At 44.1% G+C, this 18,821-nt stretch overlaps 2 protein-coding genes across 9 annotated transcripts in view; one reads left to right on the plus strand and one right to left on the minus strand.

Moving 5' to 3' along the window:
* Gm3696 (predicted gene 3696) overlaps positions 1-17,577 on the minus strand; it is a 31,853-nt gene extending 14,276 nt beyond the window's left edge. The window contains exons 1-5 of one of the 8 annotated variants that reach the window (NM_001024712.3): positions 16,694-16,824; positions 11,886-12,036; positions 2,004-2,138; positions 1,110-1,272; positions 28-159 (exon numbers count right to left, since the gene is read on the minus strand). In NM_001024712.3, the coding sequence (NP_001019883.2) occupies positions 28-159; positions 1,110-1,272; positions 2,004-2,133 (425 nt within the window). In that variant the 5' untranslated portion in view covers positions 2,134-2,138; positions 11,886-12,036; positions 16,694-16,824. Of the gene's footprint in view, positions 1-27; positions 160-1,109; positions 1,273-2,003; positions 2,139-2,395; positions 2,432-5,452; positions 5,520-8,225; positions 8,372-11,885; positions 12,037-16,693 lie in introns of those variants that run through there. The other 7 variants (NM_001368229.1, XM_030247565.1, NM_001368230.1 and 4 more) reach the window with 7 other exon arrangements.
* Gm31035 (predicted gene, 31035) overlaps positions 1-18,821 on the plus strand; it is an 89,637-nt gene that overhangs the window by 41,740 nt on the left and 29,076 nt on the right. The window lies entirely within an intron of this gene.

The following is an 18,821-nucleotide window of genomic DNA, read 5'->3' on the forward strand; positions in this document are numbered from 1 at the left end:
GGGGTCTCATTTGTGTCACTGACTCACCTGTAGGAATAGTTATCTTCTATCAGTTCCTTGGAGTACTGCATGGAACCAATTATGGACTGGATCATTTTATTCATATCCAACATTGTCTTCTCATGTTGTGATTTAATGATGTTGAATTCAGTGTTCATCCTGTGGCATGGCCCAAGAAGCAAATAATATGCTGAATTAAGGAATCAATAATCATGTGCAAACAGGCTATATCATGTACTACCCAAGCCAAGTGCATGCCACATCCTGGCTCATTCACACTGGGTCCCCTAGGTGCTAATTAAACTTACTATCCTGGGCAGAGGACAACAGAGCCAGGAGACCAAATGGAGCTAGCTGACCTTCAAGGGCTTCCCAGGCAAGCATGGAGGAATAGAGTACTTCTATGGCAATTTTACACTACACTGTGCCACAGGCAAGGGTCCAGTAGATATCTGTAATGACTTTCCTCTTATTTTTAAGGCAGGGATTCTCATTTCTTGGTTTCTGTTGTTATGTGAATTCCCAGAGGACACAACTAGTATTTACAGGAGAAAGGCTTTATCACATCTCCTCCAGGAGATTCCTGTGTGACAACAAGGAAACACCAGGAGCAAACTTCCCTGGTGATCACTTTGGACCTCTATGGACTCAACACTAACAGGACCTGCAAACTGTGCATCACACAAATCCTCAGACCCCATCAAAGGTCCCAGAGCCCCAGTCCTGGACAAAACACGCGCAACTATGTTCACACACACAGACACAATTAGAATGCCAAATAAATCCAGACAGGTGCCATCTCTCAGAATATAATGAACAATATCAGAGTAAAGCCTTGAAGCCTGCAGGCATTGCATTCACACACTGAGAGACAGTAAGTGTGAGCAGGACATTCTAGCTGTTCACAGCAACAATCAGAATGCAAAAACCCCAAGGTCAAGTACAAAAGAAGATGATAATAAACACACAGCACCTTGTTTATCCAACAATTAAACACCTGTCAGGGCTACTTAATTGAATGATGGGAGATGACGCACTCCATTCATGGAAGGAAATTGGGTTAACAGATGGCACAATACAGTCAAGAGGGTACTGGGCATAATTCCTACCTGTAGTTCAAATCCTCATACATGTAAAGGTTCAGGATTCCACACATTTCCTCCATGTCATTGCTGATCTTCCTCATATCCAATTTCAGTTCTTCTAGTTCATTTCTTTTTGATCTCTTCTTGGTCATTTTGGAATTTTGGGTTGAAGTATTTCTAGCAGACCCTGCAGATAGGTAAACACAAAAGAATTTGCATACTTGAAGGCCCAGGGGCAGGGGAGACCATTCTGAGTCCCAAGAAGAAGATGGAGGGAGAGAAAGATAAAGACAGTGAATTCCTAAAAGAGCAGAAAAGCTATCTTCCAGCTGGTTTGCTAAGCTATGTTCCTCTTCCTAACCACCATTGTCAGACATATGCCACACTCCCTGTTACAGGCCCGGTTGCCTTGAAATGTATAAGCTGCCTCAGACATAAAGATATGGGGAACATTGTCAGGTCATATCAGATGGGATGCAGGGAAATCCTGAAGTTCATAGTGCTTAGCACTATCAAGCACTAATTAATCGTGTGTCTTCAAATCCAATGTGTCTGAGTCCTCACCACATGACATGACCAGGGGAGCATCCTTCTCTGTTCTTTTCATCAGAGACTCAAGTTACCTACAGTAATCTGGAAGATGAAGTGCTTCAACTCCCTTCCATGAAAGGACACACTGTTATTCTCATAGTGCCCACTCCTGACATTTTTTGCCACTCAAAATGAAATTAAATAGCTCCCAGAAAAGTAGCTGCAGGTTTGTCAATTCCTGGCTCTGTCAAACTAATCATCAGAAATTCTTGACTCTTTTTCTGACATTGACAAAGTCCAAGGCTTCAGCTTGTAAGACCTACTCCTGGAAGGCCCAGCTCAAGCCTACCTCTACCAGGAAGTTCCCCAACTCTGCCCAGGACTCACTGTGCCTTCTCCATAACCATTTCCTTCTTCCTTTTTCATGAGAAAGGATTCCCTCTTCCTTCTTTTTTGGTCTGGTCTCTCCTTCATCGCCATTCTCTTTCTGAAATAGCCTGAGCAGCCAGGAAAACATTCCTGCTGGTGAACCCAGAGCAAACAGAAGGGATGAACCACAGGCAGTTGCTGTCACCACAACACAGTTGACAACACAGAAGATTCTAGTTCTATCCTAGATACAAGAGATTCTCCAAGGAAGGCATTACTGATGATGTCACTAGCAACTGCCATGACCTACCTGTTAACTAGTTCTGCCCAGCTTGGTCCTTTTCTGGGGTGCCTCTCCTGGAGCCTCTCATGGACCCGTGGGATCCCCTTTGGCAACCTCTCCTTCCAAAGCTGGAGAATTCTACTGCTTCATTAGATGTCATGTGCTTTTGAGGGGGAACGTTGGTTAGGACTCTGACATGCTTAAGAGATTTTGTTAGCACCCAAATCTCTAGGGACTGTGGATGTAGTAGATGTTTCACAACAGTAAATATACCAGCTGTGTCAATTCATGTGACATACACTCCAATTTCCCAGGGTTTTCCTGTCTCACAGAGGCAAATATCTTTCTCCTATAGGTTTAATTGTACAAAACATGGACCATATTTTCTAACGGTGTAGTCCTTGACAGAGGGCATTTTTTCATATATATATATATATATATATATATGTATATATACATGAGTTTCACAAAATCTCTGGTTTACAACCCTATCTTTTACAAAGAAAACTCCCTACACTTTTGAACATACGGAATCATCTACAGGGCAAATATAAATGGTTAACTTGCTGTCCCTTCTTCAAAACATTATCCTGCACATGCTCCCATTCTCAAATACATCCAGACAATTTAAGTGGGCAACAGAGAGTAGTGGTCATCCTGGACTGTACATTACTGCATTGTAGCCTCATAGCAATTACTTCTCCAATATCTGTCTTCCAGAATTGCTAAGTTGAGAAATGAGGGTGTTGCAGGTTGTAACGTCATACTGTACTCACAGCAAATATAATACTCAGAAGGTAGGGCTGGGAGTGCAATGACCTGAATTGAGATGAAACCTCAATTTTAATGTGTCTATAAGGTCAGGATGCTGTCCCTTTGGCATTATCATCTCTGGCTTTTGTGTTCTTATGCTGACTTTGCTGAACCTGTGCCCCCTAACCTCACAGATTTAAGAGTGAAAAATCATGTATATCTTCTTTCAGAAAACATCTGAATTTCACTACCTTCTTGAGCCACACAATATCAATATGCAGAGCTCAAAAATCAGGGGGAGATAGGTGATGGCTTCAAAGATGAGTGCTTTTTCTTACAATTAGGGCGCATATTTTTTTCCAATGTGATTTTTCCTTTTCTCTTTCACTAAGGGTGGCTTGTGTGTTTGCTGGCATAAAGGGTCCTGGTTCCAACAACATGGGGCTTACTCTATAGAGGCTCAATTTTATCAAGAAAAGGATTGTTGTAGAATCATGTCGTGACAGCAAGTAGTTCAACTACACTGTCTTAGGTCCAGCTGACCTAGTATAGGACTGACGACCTGAGCTATCTGAGGAAAGGAAGCAGCATGCAGTGTCACACAGCTCTCTCTGATGCAAACTGCTAGAATTGGAATAGGGATGTTTGTTTGTTTGTATGTTTGGTTGTTAATTATAAAAACAAAAAAAAGTTAGCGACAGTTGGTACATGCCAGTAATCTCAGCACTCAAAAGGGTTTTAAACAATTGTTGTTGTTTGTATTCCTGTTGCTTTTATTGGTTTTGTTTTGAACTCTCCCAGCTATTTGCACTGGACCCAGAATATTAAGCCCATGCTCTGTACAGTCCTATCATTTATGTTAATCAGTGATTTTATTCTTAGCAACCACTCCTGAGATGATCTCATTACTCACTTTCAAATAAAGAAAACAGTCATACAGACATTAGTTAACTTGTATGGTCTCACGTAATCAACTCATCATGACTGTAGAGTGGCATCCCAATCTTTGAAATACCCAAGCTTCTATTTTTGAGATGCCAGGCATCTGTGGAAGACTCGCTATCTGGTATGGTAGGGGACCTGGAATGGCTGCCACCTGAAGGCCAACACTGCCCCTCCAGTGCCTCTGAAGCCTGAGGCAGAGGTCAGCCAACAACACAGGAACACTTGGCCACAGCCAGTTCAGGACCGTACTTTGGATGAGCCCTGAGACCTGGATTAACAGAGGTTTCCAGAGTTCTGGTAAAAGTGAGCACAAACACTTAGACTTGAGGAGAATAATGGATCTATGGGACAAACATCTTTCTTTTTTATTTATCTTTGCTATGTTCCTAGTTTATGTCAATACCAAAGGCACCCTACTTTACAACATCTATTCTCTCTGGGTGTTAAAGTTATTGCCTGTGTATACACACTAGAGTTACTAGAACAATACATTCTGTCCAATTTTTTTAAACAATTAAATATTTTTTATTGATATCTTTTTATTTATTCACTTTACACTCTGCTTTCTGCCCCCTGACACCTATATTCTTTCCCCAATATTGCTGGCTGCTTCTTTTCTGAGGGAATATGTGGCAGCTATCTCAGGTCATCCCTTCTTCTACCAAAGCTGAGTGACCCTGTCCTGGAGAAAGGTGCTGAGGGTGCTGGGAATGAATGACTTCTGCTTGGCTTTCTTGTTGTTCCACTTGGCTGTCTTTGAGCAGTTCTTGCAGAACTGTCCTTGAACTTGGTACTTCATCCTGATGGTCCGTAAGAAGCACTGGTTTTATTAATTATTCTTGAGAGTATATTTCCATCAAACTGAATCCCATCAGTATACTAACAAGGACAAAGGAAATGAGATATGAGACATCTATTCCAGGAGTTTCCAATTGTTCTCAGACCAGCAGTAGAGAAGCCCAAAAAGCTGGCAAAGGTAACTGAGGTCACACAGGGACCTGAGAGCATACTGCTGCTTTCCTAAAGAATGTTCTAGCGGATTATTATATCTGAACTCCCATAGATTCGTGTGCACTGGACACCAAAGGGCTCAACATACTTTGCTTTTGTCACTCAGCTTCTCCAAGTATTAGAAGTCCCCCAATTTAGAGGGATTTGAAGGTATAAATAAGTCCCAGTGGCTAGAGGTACCTCAAAACAATGTGTAAGAACAGAGAACTGCTTGAGAATCAGAAAGACAAGAGCAAAGTCATAGCCCAATAAGAAAATCTGAGTAACAAGCCATCAAGTGAAAACTGAAAGTAGCAGGCCATGCACCAGTAAGGTTGGTCCTTGGCTCTCAGGTAGATCTATCTGAAAATTTCTGAGGAACTCCATTTTGATTTCCAGAGTTGCCATAGCACTTTGCAGTCCCACCAGAAATGGAAGAATGTTCCTCTTTCTTCAAATTCTCACCAACATATGCTTTCACATGAGTTTTTTTGAACTTAGCATTCTTCACTGGAAAGTATAACGCTGGACACCACCTCAGGGTCATTTTGATATTCATTTACCTGAAAAAAAAGGACTTTGCACACTTCTTCAGTGCTTCTCAGCCATTCAAGATGCGTTGTTGTGAATGTTGTGTTTAGTTCTCTACCTCATTTTTAGATTGTGTTCTTAGCTCTTATGAAGGTTATCTACTTGAGTTCTTTATAACATAACAACAGAACCTGAGGAAATCCAAAACATCATCAGATCCTACTACAAAAGGCTATACTCGGGAAAACTGAAAACCTGTATGAAATAAACAACTTCCTAGACAGATACCAGATACCAAAGTTAAATCAGAATCAGATTAACGATGTAAACACTCTCATTTCCCTAAAGAAATAGAAGCAGTCATCAATAGTCTCCCAGCCCCAAAAAGTCCAGGACCTGACGGGTTTAGTGCAAAGTTCTAGCAGACCTTCGAAGAAGACCTGATTCCAACTCTCCTCAAACTATTCCACAAAATAGAAAAAGAAGGCACTCTACCCAATTCTTTCTATGAAGCCACAATTACTCTGATACCTAAACCACACAAAGATCCAAGAAAGAAAGAGAACTTCAGACCAATTTCTCTTATGACCATGGATGCAAAAATACTTAATAAAATCCTCACAAACCGAATCCAAGAACACATCAAGACAATCATCCATCATGACCAAGTAGGCTGGATCCCAGGCATGCAGGGATGGTTTAATATACGCAAATCCATCAGCGTAATTCACAATATAAACCAAATCAAAGAAAAAAACACATGATTATCTCATTAGATGCTGAGAAAGCATTTGACAAAATCCAATACCCATTCATGATAAAAGTCTTGGAAAGATCAGGAATTCAAGGCCCATACCTAAACATGACAAAAGCAATCTACAGAAAACCACCATCAAACTAAATGGAGAGAAGCTGGAAGCAATCTCACTAAAATCAGGAACTAGACAAGGATGCCCACTTTCTCCCTACCTATTCAATATAGTACTTGAAGTCCTAGCCAGAGCAATTCGACAACAAAGGAAGATCGAGGGGATACAAATTGGAAAGGAAGAAGTCAAACTATCACTATTTGCAGATGATATGATAGTATGTATAAGTGACCCTAATAATTCCACCAGAGAACTCCTAATCCTGATAAACAGCTTCAGTGCAGTAGCTGGATATAAAATTAACTCAAACAAATGAATGCCCTTTCTCTACACACAGGATAAACGGGCTAAAAAAGAAATTAGGGAAACAACACCATTCACAAGAGTCACAAGCAATATAAAATACCTTGGCGTGACTCTAACTAAGGAAGTGAAAGATCTGTATGATAAGAACTTCAAGTCTGTGAAGAAAGAAATTGAAGAAGAACACAGAAGATGGAAAGATCCCCCATGCTCATGGGTTGGCAGGATTAATATAGTCAAAATGGCTATCCTGATGAAAGCAATCTACAGATTCAAACTTCCAACTCAATTCTTCACTGAGTTAGCAAATGCAATTTGCAAATTCATCTGGAATAATAAAAAAACCTAAGATAGCAAAAACTATTCCCAACAATAAAAGAACCTCTGGGGGAATCACCATGCCTGAACTCAAGCTGTAGTACAGAGCAATTGTGCTAAAAACTGCATGGTACTGGTACAGCGACAGACAGGTAGATCAATGGAAAAGAATTGAAGACCCAGTAATGAATCCATACACCTATGGTCACTTGATCTTTGACAAGGGAGCTAAAACCATCCAGTGGGAAAAAGACAGCATTTTCACCAAATGGTGCTGCCACAACTGGCAGTTATGTAGAAGAATGCAAATTGATCCATTCTTATCTCCTTAAACAAGACTCAAGTCTAAGTGGATCAAAGTACTCCACATAAAACCAGAGACACTGAAACTTATACAGGAGAAAGTGGGGAAAGCCTCAAAGATATGGGCACAAGGAAAAAGTTCCTGAATAGAACAGCAATGGCTTGTGCTGTAAGATCGAGAATCAACAAATGGGACCTCACAAAATTGCAAAGCAAAAGACACTGCCTCTGGTGCATTCTGGGGGTCCAGTTTCCTGAGGTTGCCTGTTTACATTCTTTCTGCCAGACTTCAGGACTTCAGTCATTTTCCCTCTACCAATACCAGATCAGGTTTCCCTCTCCCCACACCAACTGCCCCCTACCATGTTAGGGAGGGAGGGAAGGACCTGGGAGGGAAAGTGATCCTGTTTGATTAAAAATGACTTTCATTATGATGTGTTAGACTTAGGACTAGCTCTGGATGCTGTATGCTGGCTCTTATGGGACTCTGTTACAGAACACTCCTCTGAAGTGCTCTAGGCATCCCTGCAGCAGAGGCTCTGCCTGGGTTCATCCAGCTACCTCCTAAATCTTCTCTATCCAGAGAACACTATTCACTAGAAATAGGCAGAAACTGCAGAGACCCGGGTTCAAGGGTGGCAATCTCAGGTCTACAGGCAGTATTTCTCAATAAAAGTGTAGTTTCTTCCAACCATGGCTATGCACTCCTTTAAATCCCATCACTTAAAAGTTATAAACAGGAGCATCTCTGTGTGTTCAAAAACAGCAAGCTCATAACATATCAGAGAGTTTGGAATGGAGGAAGACACTCACTGAGTATCAAACATATTGTTTCCTGGACAGAAGGTCCTGAAGACTAGATCCATGTAAACTGTGATGTGTTCTCTTTCTGGCTGTGACCATCAGGTTGTCCATGAGCAGAAAGAAGCCCACAAAAGTCACTCCACAGGATCCTCCCAGGCTTTGTTCCTACTTCATCTGAGAGACAACCAAGCAAGACCAGATTTTTTTTTTATTGCTTGTTCTTCTTCTGCATGACCAGGTCCTTCTGCTCAGCAGTACTATAGCCTTTGCTCCAGACTATCCTGTTCCTGATAGTTAGAGTATGTGTTCTTAGTGGAGGGGTATCAAAAAGCATGCACACACTGGAATAAAAATGCAAGTGTTTACAAAGGATACCAGTGGTTGATGATCAGCCAGGCAAGCAAAGCAGCGAGCTTCTGGGGGAAAGAGCAAACAGTATTTCAAGACAGAGGCTGAAAATGAAACCCAATGAGATCTTCTAGAAAATGAAGAAAATGCATGAAAAAGTGCATGAAAAAAAAATACCACATGCCTATACTATACAAAAAAGAAAATATACACACACACAAAAACACACATATCCGCAGCCTATCCACCACACACAGAGTATGTAAATGAGAGCAAAATACCAAAAAAAAGCACCTCGTGCTGCAAGAACACATTCGTTTAGTTATAGCATACCAGCAATTTCAGCGGTATCTTACACTATGCTAAACAAACGGTGGAAGATACAATTGCTATGGTGAGCATGCTTTGCTTGGCCAGACTATGCTGAAGTGGTTGCATAAAATTTCCTCTTGCAATCTTAAATCTCTGACACCATGGCCCTAGCTTGTCAGAATCCCTACCCACATCCATAGTCATCCAGTCAACAGGAGAATGCAATCTACAGAAAAGGAGAATACTCCAGCCTCATTGACAAAAAACATGGCTAACACTCTGCTAGTCAGAGTTCAGTCAGTGTGAGTCTGTCCTGGGCAGATTAAAAAGATTGTCTTGAAATGTAGACAGCAAAGATGAGAAATGCCACATGTCACCCCAAAAAAGATGACATCAAGAACTGCTCATTTGGCATTTGCAAAGGGATTCCCCCCACCCTTGCAAGCTGCTTCTCACATGTGAATTATATGACTGATGCCAAGCAAATAAGCCACAAGCCCTGACTTCACTCACTTAAAGCTCTGTGCACTGAACCCTGTAGGTGTGTGGTGTATTATTGAACTGTACTCATCTTTGGGCTGAAGTATTAAGCAGAAGTGGATTTGCTTGCTGATAATCCACTTTCTCACAAGAAGCTCATTCCCCAGAAATATTTGTGCTTGGACATAGACCTGAACAATGGCTGTCATGAGGTAGGTACTTGGATTGGAGTGTGGATGAGTAAGATGATGGATGAAAGCACAGGTAGGTGGATGAGCTGGTCTAGAAGTTAGAAGGGCAGATGGAGCTAACCATTAGCCTGACAAAGCTGCCTGTCTCTACCTGCTGTTCCTGACTCTGGAAGTCAATGGTCTCTTCCTGTTGGTCCTTATGGGGCCCCTTTAAGTCCCATAAGTACTGCTGCACCAGTGCCTCATCTTCCAGCACTTTCTTATTCCTGTGCCTCCTCAGCATGTCTACCTTCTTCTTCAGCTGATTCAGTTCCATCAGAAGGTGGCTCTGCAGGTTTCTGCAAACACCCAATGCATACAAAGCCCCTGCTATCCTTTTCCTATTAACTTATAAGAAACACCATCAACCCCACCAGACCCTGGTTCTCAGGAAGACCTAGATAAGAACTCAGGACATCTAGGTGAGCTGCACTCAGAAAGCAAAAATTAGAGAACAGCAAATTCCAGAAACACTCATGCTACTTCCAAAAGTCCCAACACTAAGAGGGATCCATGTTTCCTAAAAAGAAGAAGTGGACTACAGTTGTCCCTACCTGTCCATCCTAATGGAGAAACATCACGAAGGAATGGGCAAAGGCACTATGAATTGGAAAGGAGAAACAAGGGGAATACTTGCTATACATGGGTCTGCTGGTAACTAGCTCTCTACAGATCCTGACTCAGCCCCGGGGGTCAAGAAGACCTCACATGATACAAATAGTTCTTCTGTCAAGACCAGGGTTTCTCAACTTACCAAATGCTGTGGATGCTTTAATGCAGTGACCTCCAAAACTTAAGATTATTTTCATTGCTACTTGGGTACTATAATTTTTGTACTGTTATAAGCCATAATAGAAGTGTCTGAGATAAAGGATTGTCTGATACACAACCTCTGTGAAAGGGTCCTTTGACCTTTTTTTTTTACCCCAAAAAGTGTTTCAACCCACAGATTTACAACAGAAAAATCTAAAGGCTCCTGTGTGAAGTGGCAGAAAGCAAGAACCAGAGCTCGAGAGTCTCCTGTGCAGGATCAAAAGCAGAGATGGCAATTCTACAGCTCATGTGCTCCCAAGCAAGACAGACAGTTACCTATAGCAGCCTTTCTCTTTGCCAGGAATTCAAATGTCTCTGAGGCCTCAGTGTACACATTCTGTAAGCTCTGCAGTTCCAACATTACCTGCTTAGTCTCCACTTTCAATTTTTCATAGTAAGGATTTGATCTGTGGTTGGGCCTGGCCCCAAGAGCAAAGAGTCCCAAGAACACAGGCTTCAAGGGTCACCTGAATCCAGGATGGATTCTGAACTATCCAAGCTCACAGTATGTTACCTTCTACCTCCTATGTACTAGGATCATCTAAGCTTATTAATCTTGCTATCTTGTCCAAAGGTCTCCAGAGGCTGGGTGTCCAGGTGGTTAGAGTTCTGGTTGTTTGAGCTCCCGCATAGGACTGGAGGGACAGACGAGGTCTCTAAACTCTCAGTAGTTTATGGCACAGGTGTGGGTATACAGAAACTATGAGGACATTTCTCCTTTTTTTTTTTCTTTCAGAACAAGGACTCTTGATCTTTGGCCTAGTCCTATGAATTTGGCCAAACTATATAATCCACATTTCAGGGAGAATTACCCAGAATGAGGAGGTCATGGTGAATTCACCACAGAACTCAAATATTTCATCAAGTTGAACACATAATACAAGTGCATTGTTGCTTGAAGTATGGTTTCCAGTCCTAAGCATTGGCATTGTCAGCAGACTGTAAGGCAGGCAATTCCTCAGGTCCTACCACATACCCTTATGACCAGAATATAGAGAGAGTCACACACACACACACACATGCATGCACACAGAATCAGGGTGTGTTTGCAGGGAGAATGAGAAAGTACAATTGAAATAGAATCCAGAGGAAATGCAGAGGACATTCTGTTTATAAGACCCAAAATCTGAGAAGAGTATTAATGAGCCCAAGACCTTCCATCATGTATCAGGATGGACCAAATGGGACCAAGCTTTCCTGGTGATATAGCAAGCTTCAGCAAGCAACACCTGCCAGACAATTACAAAGCTTTGCAAACAAACAAACAACGAACTCAAGCAAGCAAACAATCAATCAAAACCTCACAGCAACTAATATCTCACTCAAACGGTCACATGTCAGTGCCTCTATCAATACATGCTGAGACATCACATCCTCTTCAATCCCTCAGTTGTAGGCTTTCATTTTCATATAAAAAAAATAGAATACCCTATGTCCTCAGCTCACTCCTGCTCTGACTTCAAGTTCAGCCTGTGAGAATGTTTAGGGAGAAAAGGTTGGGCACAGTGACACCCTGAAGTTACAGTCTCCCAGTACCATAAAATTTAATAAGAATAAATTGTAGGCCATACCATAGACCCAAGAAATTGACCATGATGTTTGACAGAATGAAAAATACCTCTTGTGCAAAGCTTTCTCACTGATGAAGATCAGGTGATCTTGTAGCTCTTTTTTCCCACTGGTCATCGGCTGACTGATTAGACTTTCCACTTTCCTCACCCATCTTCTGAACAGGAGTGTTGGGGATGATGGTGGTACACCAGCAGCCCCTATGGGTAGATGAACACAAGTGAATATGCATACTGTCAAGGCACAGAGCATTGACAGAACACTGAGTCCTATACAGACATCTGACAAAACAGGAATGCATGTGACCCAGTCATTCCTCTTTCGCTTCACTTTGCACATGCATCATGTGACCAAGGACAGGATCCTCAGGCTTATTCATAGCTGCGTATGATTTAATTAGGCAGTACTGTCCATAAGCTTGTGGTATAGAAACCATCAGAAAATTATCATAGCCCACAAGCACCAAGATGGTGTGGAGATGCCCATATCTCCTGTCAGGTCACTCTAGAAACAAGACTATGGATGGAAAAACAGTGCAAGAGCACAACGCGTTCCCAGACTCACCAAGTCAGCTGCGTGAGAGCCCAGTGTGCCCAGAGTTGGCAAGAAAGCACCAGTCTCTACTCTGGCTCACTATTTTGACAGTCCAGTGGCTAGACTAGAGAACAAACTGATACCCACACCTGCTACCTATGTGGGCAACTTTTAGGGAACACTGTTCAGAGACGTTCTTCTGTGACATCTGAGAAATGAAAGGTCTTCCCTGGGAAGCCAATTTCTTTCCTTCTTAGGAGAGCTGGACAGACAGTTCACCTAATGGAGTCCCTTGGGTAAAGGACAGTGATGCCCAGCCCTGAGGTGCTGACATCTCACTCACAGTCCTCTGCCTGATGCTGCTTTCACATTTGTCCCGTTCAAACCCATTTCCCCTGTAAGAGCAGAAGCCTGAAACTCCCAGGACAACAGCTTTGGCCTTAAAACTTCATTGATCTGGGACAAACTAATGTCCTGTAATCATTGACAAATTCAGGATCCATGACAAGCAGGGAAGGCCAGAAGCTTCCCAGAGAGACTAACTACTGAGTCCCAATTCCTGAAGACCCAGAAACAGACTGTGGTCTCCTTCAGGAATTTTCCCATCTTCTGACCAATACTTATGGTGGCGCATTTTCAAGGACCATTTATTTCTTGATGCTTTGGTCTGAGGGTCAAGGGTCATCTTTCTTCCTCTCACTTGTGTCCATTCTTTCTCCTAAGTAGCATCCTTCCTCTAGCCAAAATATCTATGGATGATTAGGAAAGGCAGTGCATAAAGTGGTCCAAGTGCAGTTGGTGTTGCCACAACACAGGTGACATCTCAAACCATGCCAGGCCTCTCCAGGATACAAAAGAATGTCTAGGGAAGGAACTGCTGATGTCATGGGGAGCTGACACTGCAACCATGCTAACTAGCTCTCCTCACAATTCATGCTGCACTTTCCAGGAGCCACTCCTAACACTGAAGGGAATCCTTTCAGTACCTCCTCCTTCCAAAGACCTCCATTAGATTGGTTGGAAACTCATTACTAATTCCCCCATGGGGAACTGATTGTTTATTTTCAAAAATTTCCCCAGGAATGTTTCATTTCTTTCTCAAAATTCCCCTATTCATCTAAATGTGAAATAAAATACTCCTGAAAATTCCGATTAGGATGAATATGGATGCAGAAGGAACACCTGCCTCAAGTACTGATGCTTGGAAGCACACCCAGGAAGAGCCTGCAGGGCCTTGAACTCACAGATATCTACTTGTCTCTGAGTACTCCCAAGTGCTGAAATTAAAGGCAGGCAGAACCAGGCCAGGCATTCCCATCACCTCCTTTCTCTCCCCTACTTCAACTTGTGTCCCAACATTTTCTTTGGTCCCTACCTCTAATAGAAAGCAGGGCAGAAGGTACTTGGATTCTAGCTAATGGCTCTTTTACTGTCATTCTCTTATGAAGCCTGGACCACATGTGTGCTGTTAGTCAATATGATCACATATAGCTTCAAACATTAAAATATACCCTTTGTTACAAGATCCAATCTTCTTGAAACTCAAACTGTGTTCACTGAAAAATACATCATAGATGGGAGAGAGGGGAAGAGAGAGAGAGAGAGAGAGCAAATTCTTGCATACATGTTGCCACATGCCATGATAACACAGTAATCCCATTTAGTCAAGTTTGTATGGTAAAATATTAAATTCCCTATATTTAAATTTTAAGAAAGTTTTTTGAAAAACCAACTCAGAACTGGAATCCCAGTGAAAACAGGTTTGCTTTCTTTGTTGTTCTTTCATTTTGTTTTAAGAGAGTATGGATTTATTTTGTCTCAGAGGATAAATATATCTTGGTGGGAAAGGCATGGAGCTGGGTCTCTAGTTGTGGTTGCCAGAGCATGTACCAGCTGCTTGTTCTGTGCCACCTACTAGGAAGCAATGGGGGGAGGGGACACACACAAAGCTTGAAAATGAGAGTCTCTGAGCACACAGAGTTGGGGCTTCAAAAAGCTGTGATTCTACTGCTTAGATCTGATATCTCTCTCTCTCTCTCTCTCTGTCTCTCTCGCTCACGCTCCCCCCTCTCTCTCTGTGTGTCGGTGTGTCTGTGTGTGTCTGTGTGTGTGTGTGTTAGACAGACAGACAGACAGTGCGGCTTCTTAAAATTATATATAGACTAGCAATTAATGTTCTAAGTATAGCATGCCGCATGACGGTTATATCGATTCATTCTGAAGGAAACCAGAACTCACTTCATTCAGATTCTTGAGATCCCTGAATCAAAGTTAAAGACTCTGATTTTGGGGAATTTGATGATGCCTTGTACTCTGCTGAAGCAAGAGCAGGGCATGCAGTTTCAGGCCTGCCTGGCCTACCGAGTAAATCCCACAGCAGCCTGTCCTACAGTGTGATGCTCTGTCCCAAACATAAACAACACAGATTCGGATGGACCCAGTGTTCCTTCAAAACATATTTAGATTAAATCGTCAACCCCATTGCACCCTATGCCAGAAAATTTAACATTTAAAGCTGTTTCCTCTACTACATTCTTGCTTTCTCTTGAATACACTCCTCTTTTAGTCGTTCAGGTAACACAACTTTCTTATGTAGTTATATAAAGCATTTGAAAAATCCTTAAATATTGTAGTCATTACACAAAGTTCTCAATAAAATCCCTCGTGAGAACTTTTTATGACACATATTGGATAGATGTCAACCTTCAGCTATAAAGTAAGGTTCTTGGGGACAACGCTTGTCTGAGAGTTAACAGCTTGCCCAACAATCTCAGAACACGACAGGTGTTGGATAAGAATATCTGCTGAACTAATAAAATGCCTTAGCCACTTATATACACCAAGTTTTGAAGAGTTCAGCAATTAGCCACTGCTCCTGCTCCATTTCGCTTCTCTGTGAAGGTTTTAGCTTTAAACGTTCATGTTGCGAGACGAGTACTGAAGATTTTCTAGGAGAATAAGAAAGCACTCTGTTTCTTAGCACTTTGGAGAAGAAAGCCTGAGGTTCTCTAATTTTCTAACTGCGGTGAAGTCCTAGCATTCAGCACCCAAAAAGCACTACACATAACTTGGAGCTTCCCGCTGTACCTGGTGGAAGCTGATAAGATTTTATATAGAAAAGTTCAAAACAGGTCGCTGGATTTCATTCCCAATGATCTAAAATGTCAAGACTGAATTGTATGTTTAACCAAGAACACCTTACTCCCTAATAATGATCGCAATAGAACACGAGCAGATGGGCTACCTAACGTGCAAACTCACAAAAACAAACGCAGTGGCAGATGGATCAAAGTCGAAGGACACTCGTGAAAGGTCAGGAAGCAGGAGGCAGTAAATTGTACCCTGGCAAAAGGGCTGGAAGTCTAAGGGTAAGAAAAGAAGCAAGCCTGGCCCCTGACCTACAAGCTCTCAACAGGCAGAGGGCGCACCTGAGCAGACTCAGGAAGTCCCTGGGACAACTTCACTGGAACAGCACCTCAGCAGGGATGAAGCCAGAAATTTTAGACCAGGCTTTTGAGACGGTTCACAACGTCAATCAAAAAGGAGTAAGAAATACATAGATAGGGTATGCAGGGCCAAAATTCATTGCCCACTCAAGATTACAAGCGTCTACGCAGGGCGGGGATTCCTGCGAGGAATCCCTGAATGGATGGATGGATAACAGAAGGTTCAGTTTGAGGTGCAAGAAATAAGTTAATGGATTTTAGGGAATAAATCCAAAGACCCCGACTCGCATCTTCTCACACGCAACACTGAGCCCCAAAAGTGACTCAATCTGCGCGTGGCGTGTGCTGTGAGGTCCAGGCGAAAGCGAAGTTATCTGGGGCTGGATCCCGGGCCAGGTCCTTGACCCTCGGAACAGTTCAGGGCAGCCTAGGCTACCGGAGTCGGAGGCGTGGCTCTGGGCTTCTGGCAGCCGCGGGCCTTCCCAGGCGGCGGTCCTCGGGAACCTGCGTGCCCAGGTGACTGCCAGCGCATGGTCAAGAGGTGAACCCCCATCTCCTCCTGGCCGCACCCGCTGACCACGCAACCCAGCCCCCTCCACTTCCCTGGCCTCCATGCCACTCTAGGAAATAAAGTGCAAAGCTGAGAAAAGGATGAAGCGCGGAAATGGTCCTCTCCGGATCCAGAGGCCAACCAGACAAAGGCGCTTAGGGCGGCGAGCAAGGAGGAGCCAGGGCGCGGGAGGAAGAGCTGTCCCGGCTGTGAAGCAGCTGGGGACCTCATCCGGGACCGCTTCCGGAACGGAACCTGGCCAGGAGGGGGAGGCGGGGAGCAAGGACAAGCGGGAGGGATGGGCGCGGGCACGGGCGCAGTACTCACCGGTTCCTCCCAGGCTGGGCTCTGGGATCCAAGCACGGGGCGCACGTGCTGCAGCTCCATCCTGCCGGCCCGCGCCCGCTGACCGACAGAGCGCAGGGACACGGCGCTCTCTGGCTTCCGACGCGTTCGCCCCCCCCCCCCCCCGCGCGGGTCCCTTCCTCCACCACCACCTCCGCAGCCGCATGAATGCAGCTCCATGGCGCGGTGGCGAGCAATCGGCTCCTCGAGCCTTTGCTGCATCCCATGGCCCCAGAATCCGCCACCCCACCCCTCTCCTGTCTCTGCCTCTTCTCCTGCCGTCTGCCCCTTCCCCAGCGACCCCTCCTGGCCGGCGGCCCGGGATGCATGTGACCCCCCCTGCCAGGCCATATATGGCGCGGAAAGGAAAGCAGCCACCAGGCGGTCACAGGCACCTGGCTGTGGTGCAGCTAAAAGAGGAAGCTTCACCAAGGACCCAGGCTCAACAGGAGCATCGGGGATGTCAGGGGCAAGTAGCTCACAAGGGGTGAGCAGGACCTGGCCCCTTTCCTTCAGGCATTCCTTGCCTCGGGTGCCTGTAGCTCCAGGTGGTTGCCTCCTGAGCTGAGCCTGGAGCCAATTGCCCAGGACAGTACCTGGCTTCAACAGAGCAAGGCTGTGCTTTGCACCCCTGAGCCGCTCCCAAGCACCTATTCTGGCAGCTGGGATGTCTGGCTGGGCTGGCTGGGGAGCCCTGCTTTTGTTCATTTTCTATGGCTGAAAGATTTTGTGAAAAGAAAACCAGCTAAGGAGCAGGTCTGTGGTTCCCTGTGAGCTCTCAACTCCAATTAGGGACAGGGGCAGTTCAGAGACAGCTCAAATGTCAACTGTCTCTCCTGCTGCTCTCTGGGAAAAAGAAAATGAAAATTGCAACTAGCAAGTTTTTCAATCATCTTTCCTGAAATTATCTTTACTGGCAGTGGAGACAGTTTCCATCTAGTTGCAAACAGAGGAGTGACTGCATTTGCATGGGTCATTTCCTCTCTCATGGACTTCAGACTCCTGCCAGCACCATCTCATGGCCCTTAGTCTGGTAGACAGATGCATTCACACGTTTTGAAACCGAAAATTCAAAACACATACTTGATCCAGCATGCTCCCAAGTCATACTAACTTCTGAGGCTAATATTCCACTGGAATATTAAAGGTCACTAAGGTCACTAAGGATTAAAGGTCACTAAGGTCACTAAGGATTAAAGGTCACTAAGGTCACTAAGGATTGTGGAGAGAGCTAAGCCACTGGATGGTTTCCAGCCCTCACTTTCTGTGACTTGACTGACTAGATTTGCATTCCTGAATCTCTCCTTTAAAGGGGCCTTGGAATGTTGGGTCTTCTTTGTTTGTGACTATGCTTTGTTCAGTGGCCTCTTACCTGCTGCCTAAGTAGCCTGTCCTTCATTTACTTTGAATGAGGGTTAAGTGGGGTGAGTGAGCAGTCTACAAGTTCCTCCCTTGCTTTTAGTTAGCAGCCAGATGATAACTCACAGATCTCCATCATTCTGACCATGCTGCCTTTACCTCAGCACTGGGATCACAGATGAACACTGGGGCTCACTCAAACCCAGCCCTTCATTCCTCTAGGCCAACTAAGCTATCCCAGACCAGAAGCGAACTGCTGTTTTTCAAGCATGTTGTTACATTTTTTGGCTTTTCTTTTTCACTTGGGTGTCTGTGTCTGTGTGTGGGTTTGTGCACAGCAGTGTGAATTCTCATGGAGGCCAGAAGCATCCAGTACCCCTAGAGCTGGAGTTAGGAGGCACCCAGTGTGGGTGCTCCAAACCAAACTCCCTGCCCTCAGAGAGGACAGTGTGTGCTCTTAATCACTGAGCCATCTCTCCAGCCCAGAAGCCTGCCAAATTCCTAACCAGGAATGTCTGCCTTTATCCCCTGGCCTTATTTTCAGCCTGTGTAAAACAATGTGCTTTCCTGACAGCTGACTTTTCTCTCTAGTCTTATGTAAATGTCACCACAATTCACTTAGTCCTGCAAAGGAAAAGAAAAAAAAATCAGCCTGGGTTCCCCCCTTCTCTCATTGCTTCCCCTTCCTGGCACTTTCTCTCCCTCTCCTCTCTGGCCTGCATTATGTTCCTTACTAATTTTGAAGTTTTTA

The sequence above is a fragment of the Mus musculus genome, chromosome 14 (assembly GCF_000001635.26).
Source record: "Mus musculus strain C57BL/6J chromosome 14, GRCm38.p6 C57BL/6J".
Lineage (NCBI taxonomy): Eukaryota > Metazoa > Chordata > Mammalia > Rodentia > Muridae > Mus > Mus musculus.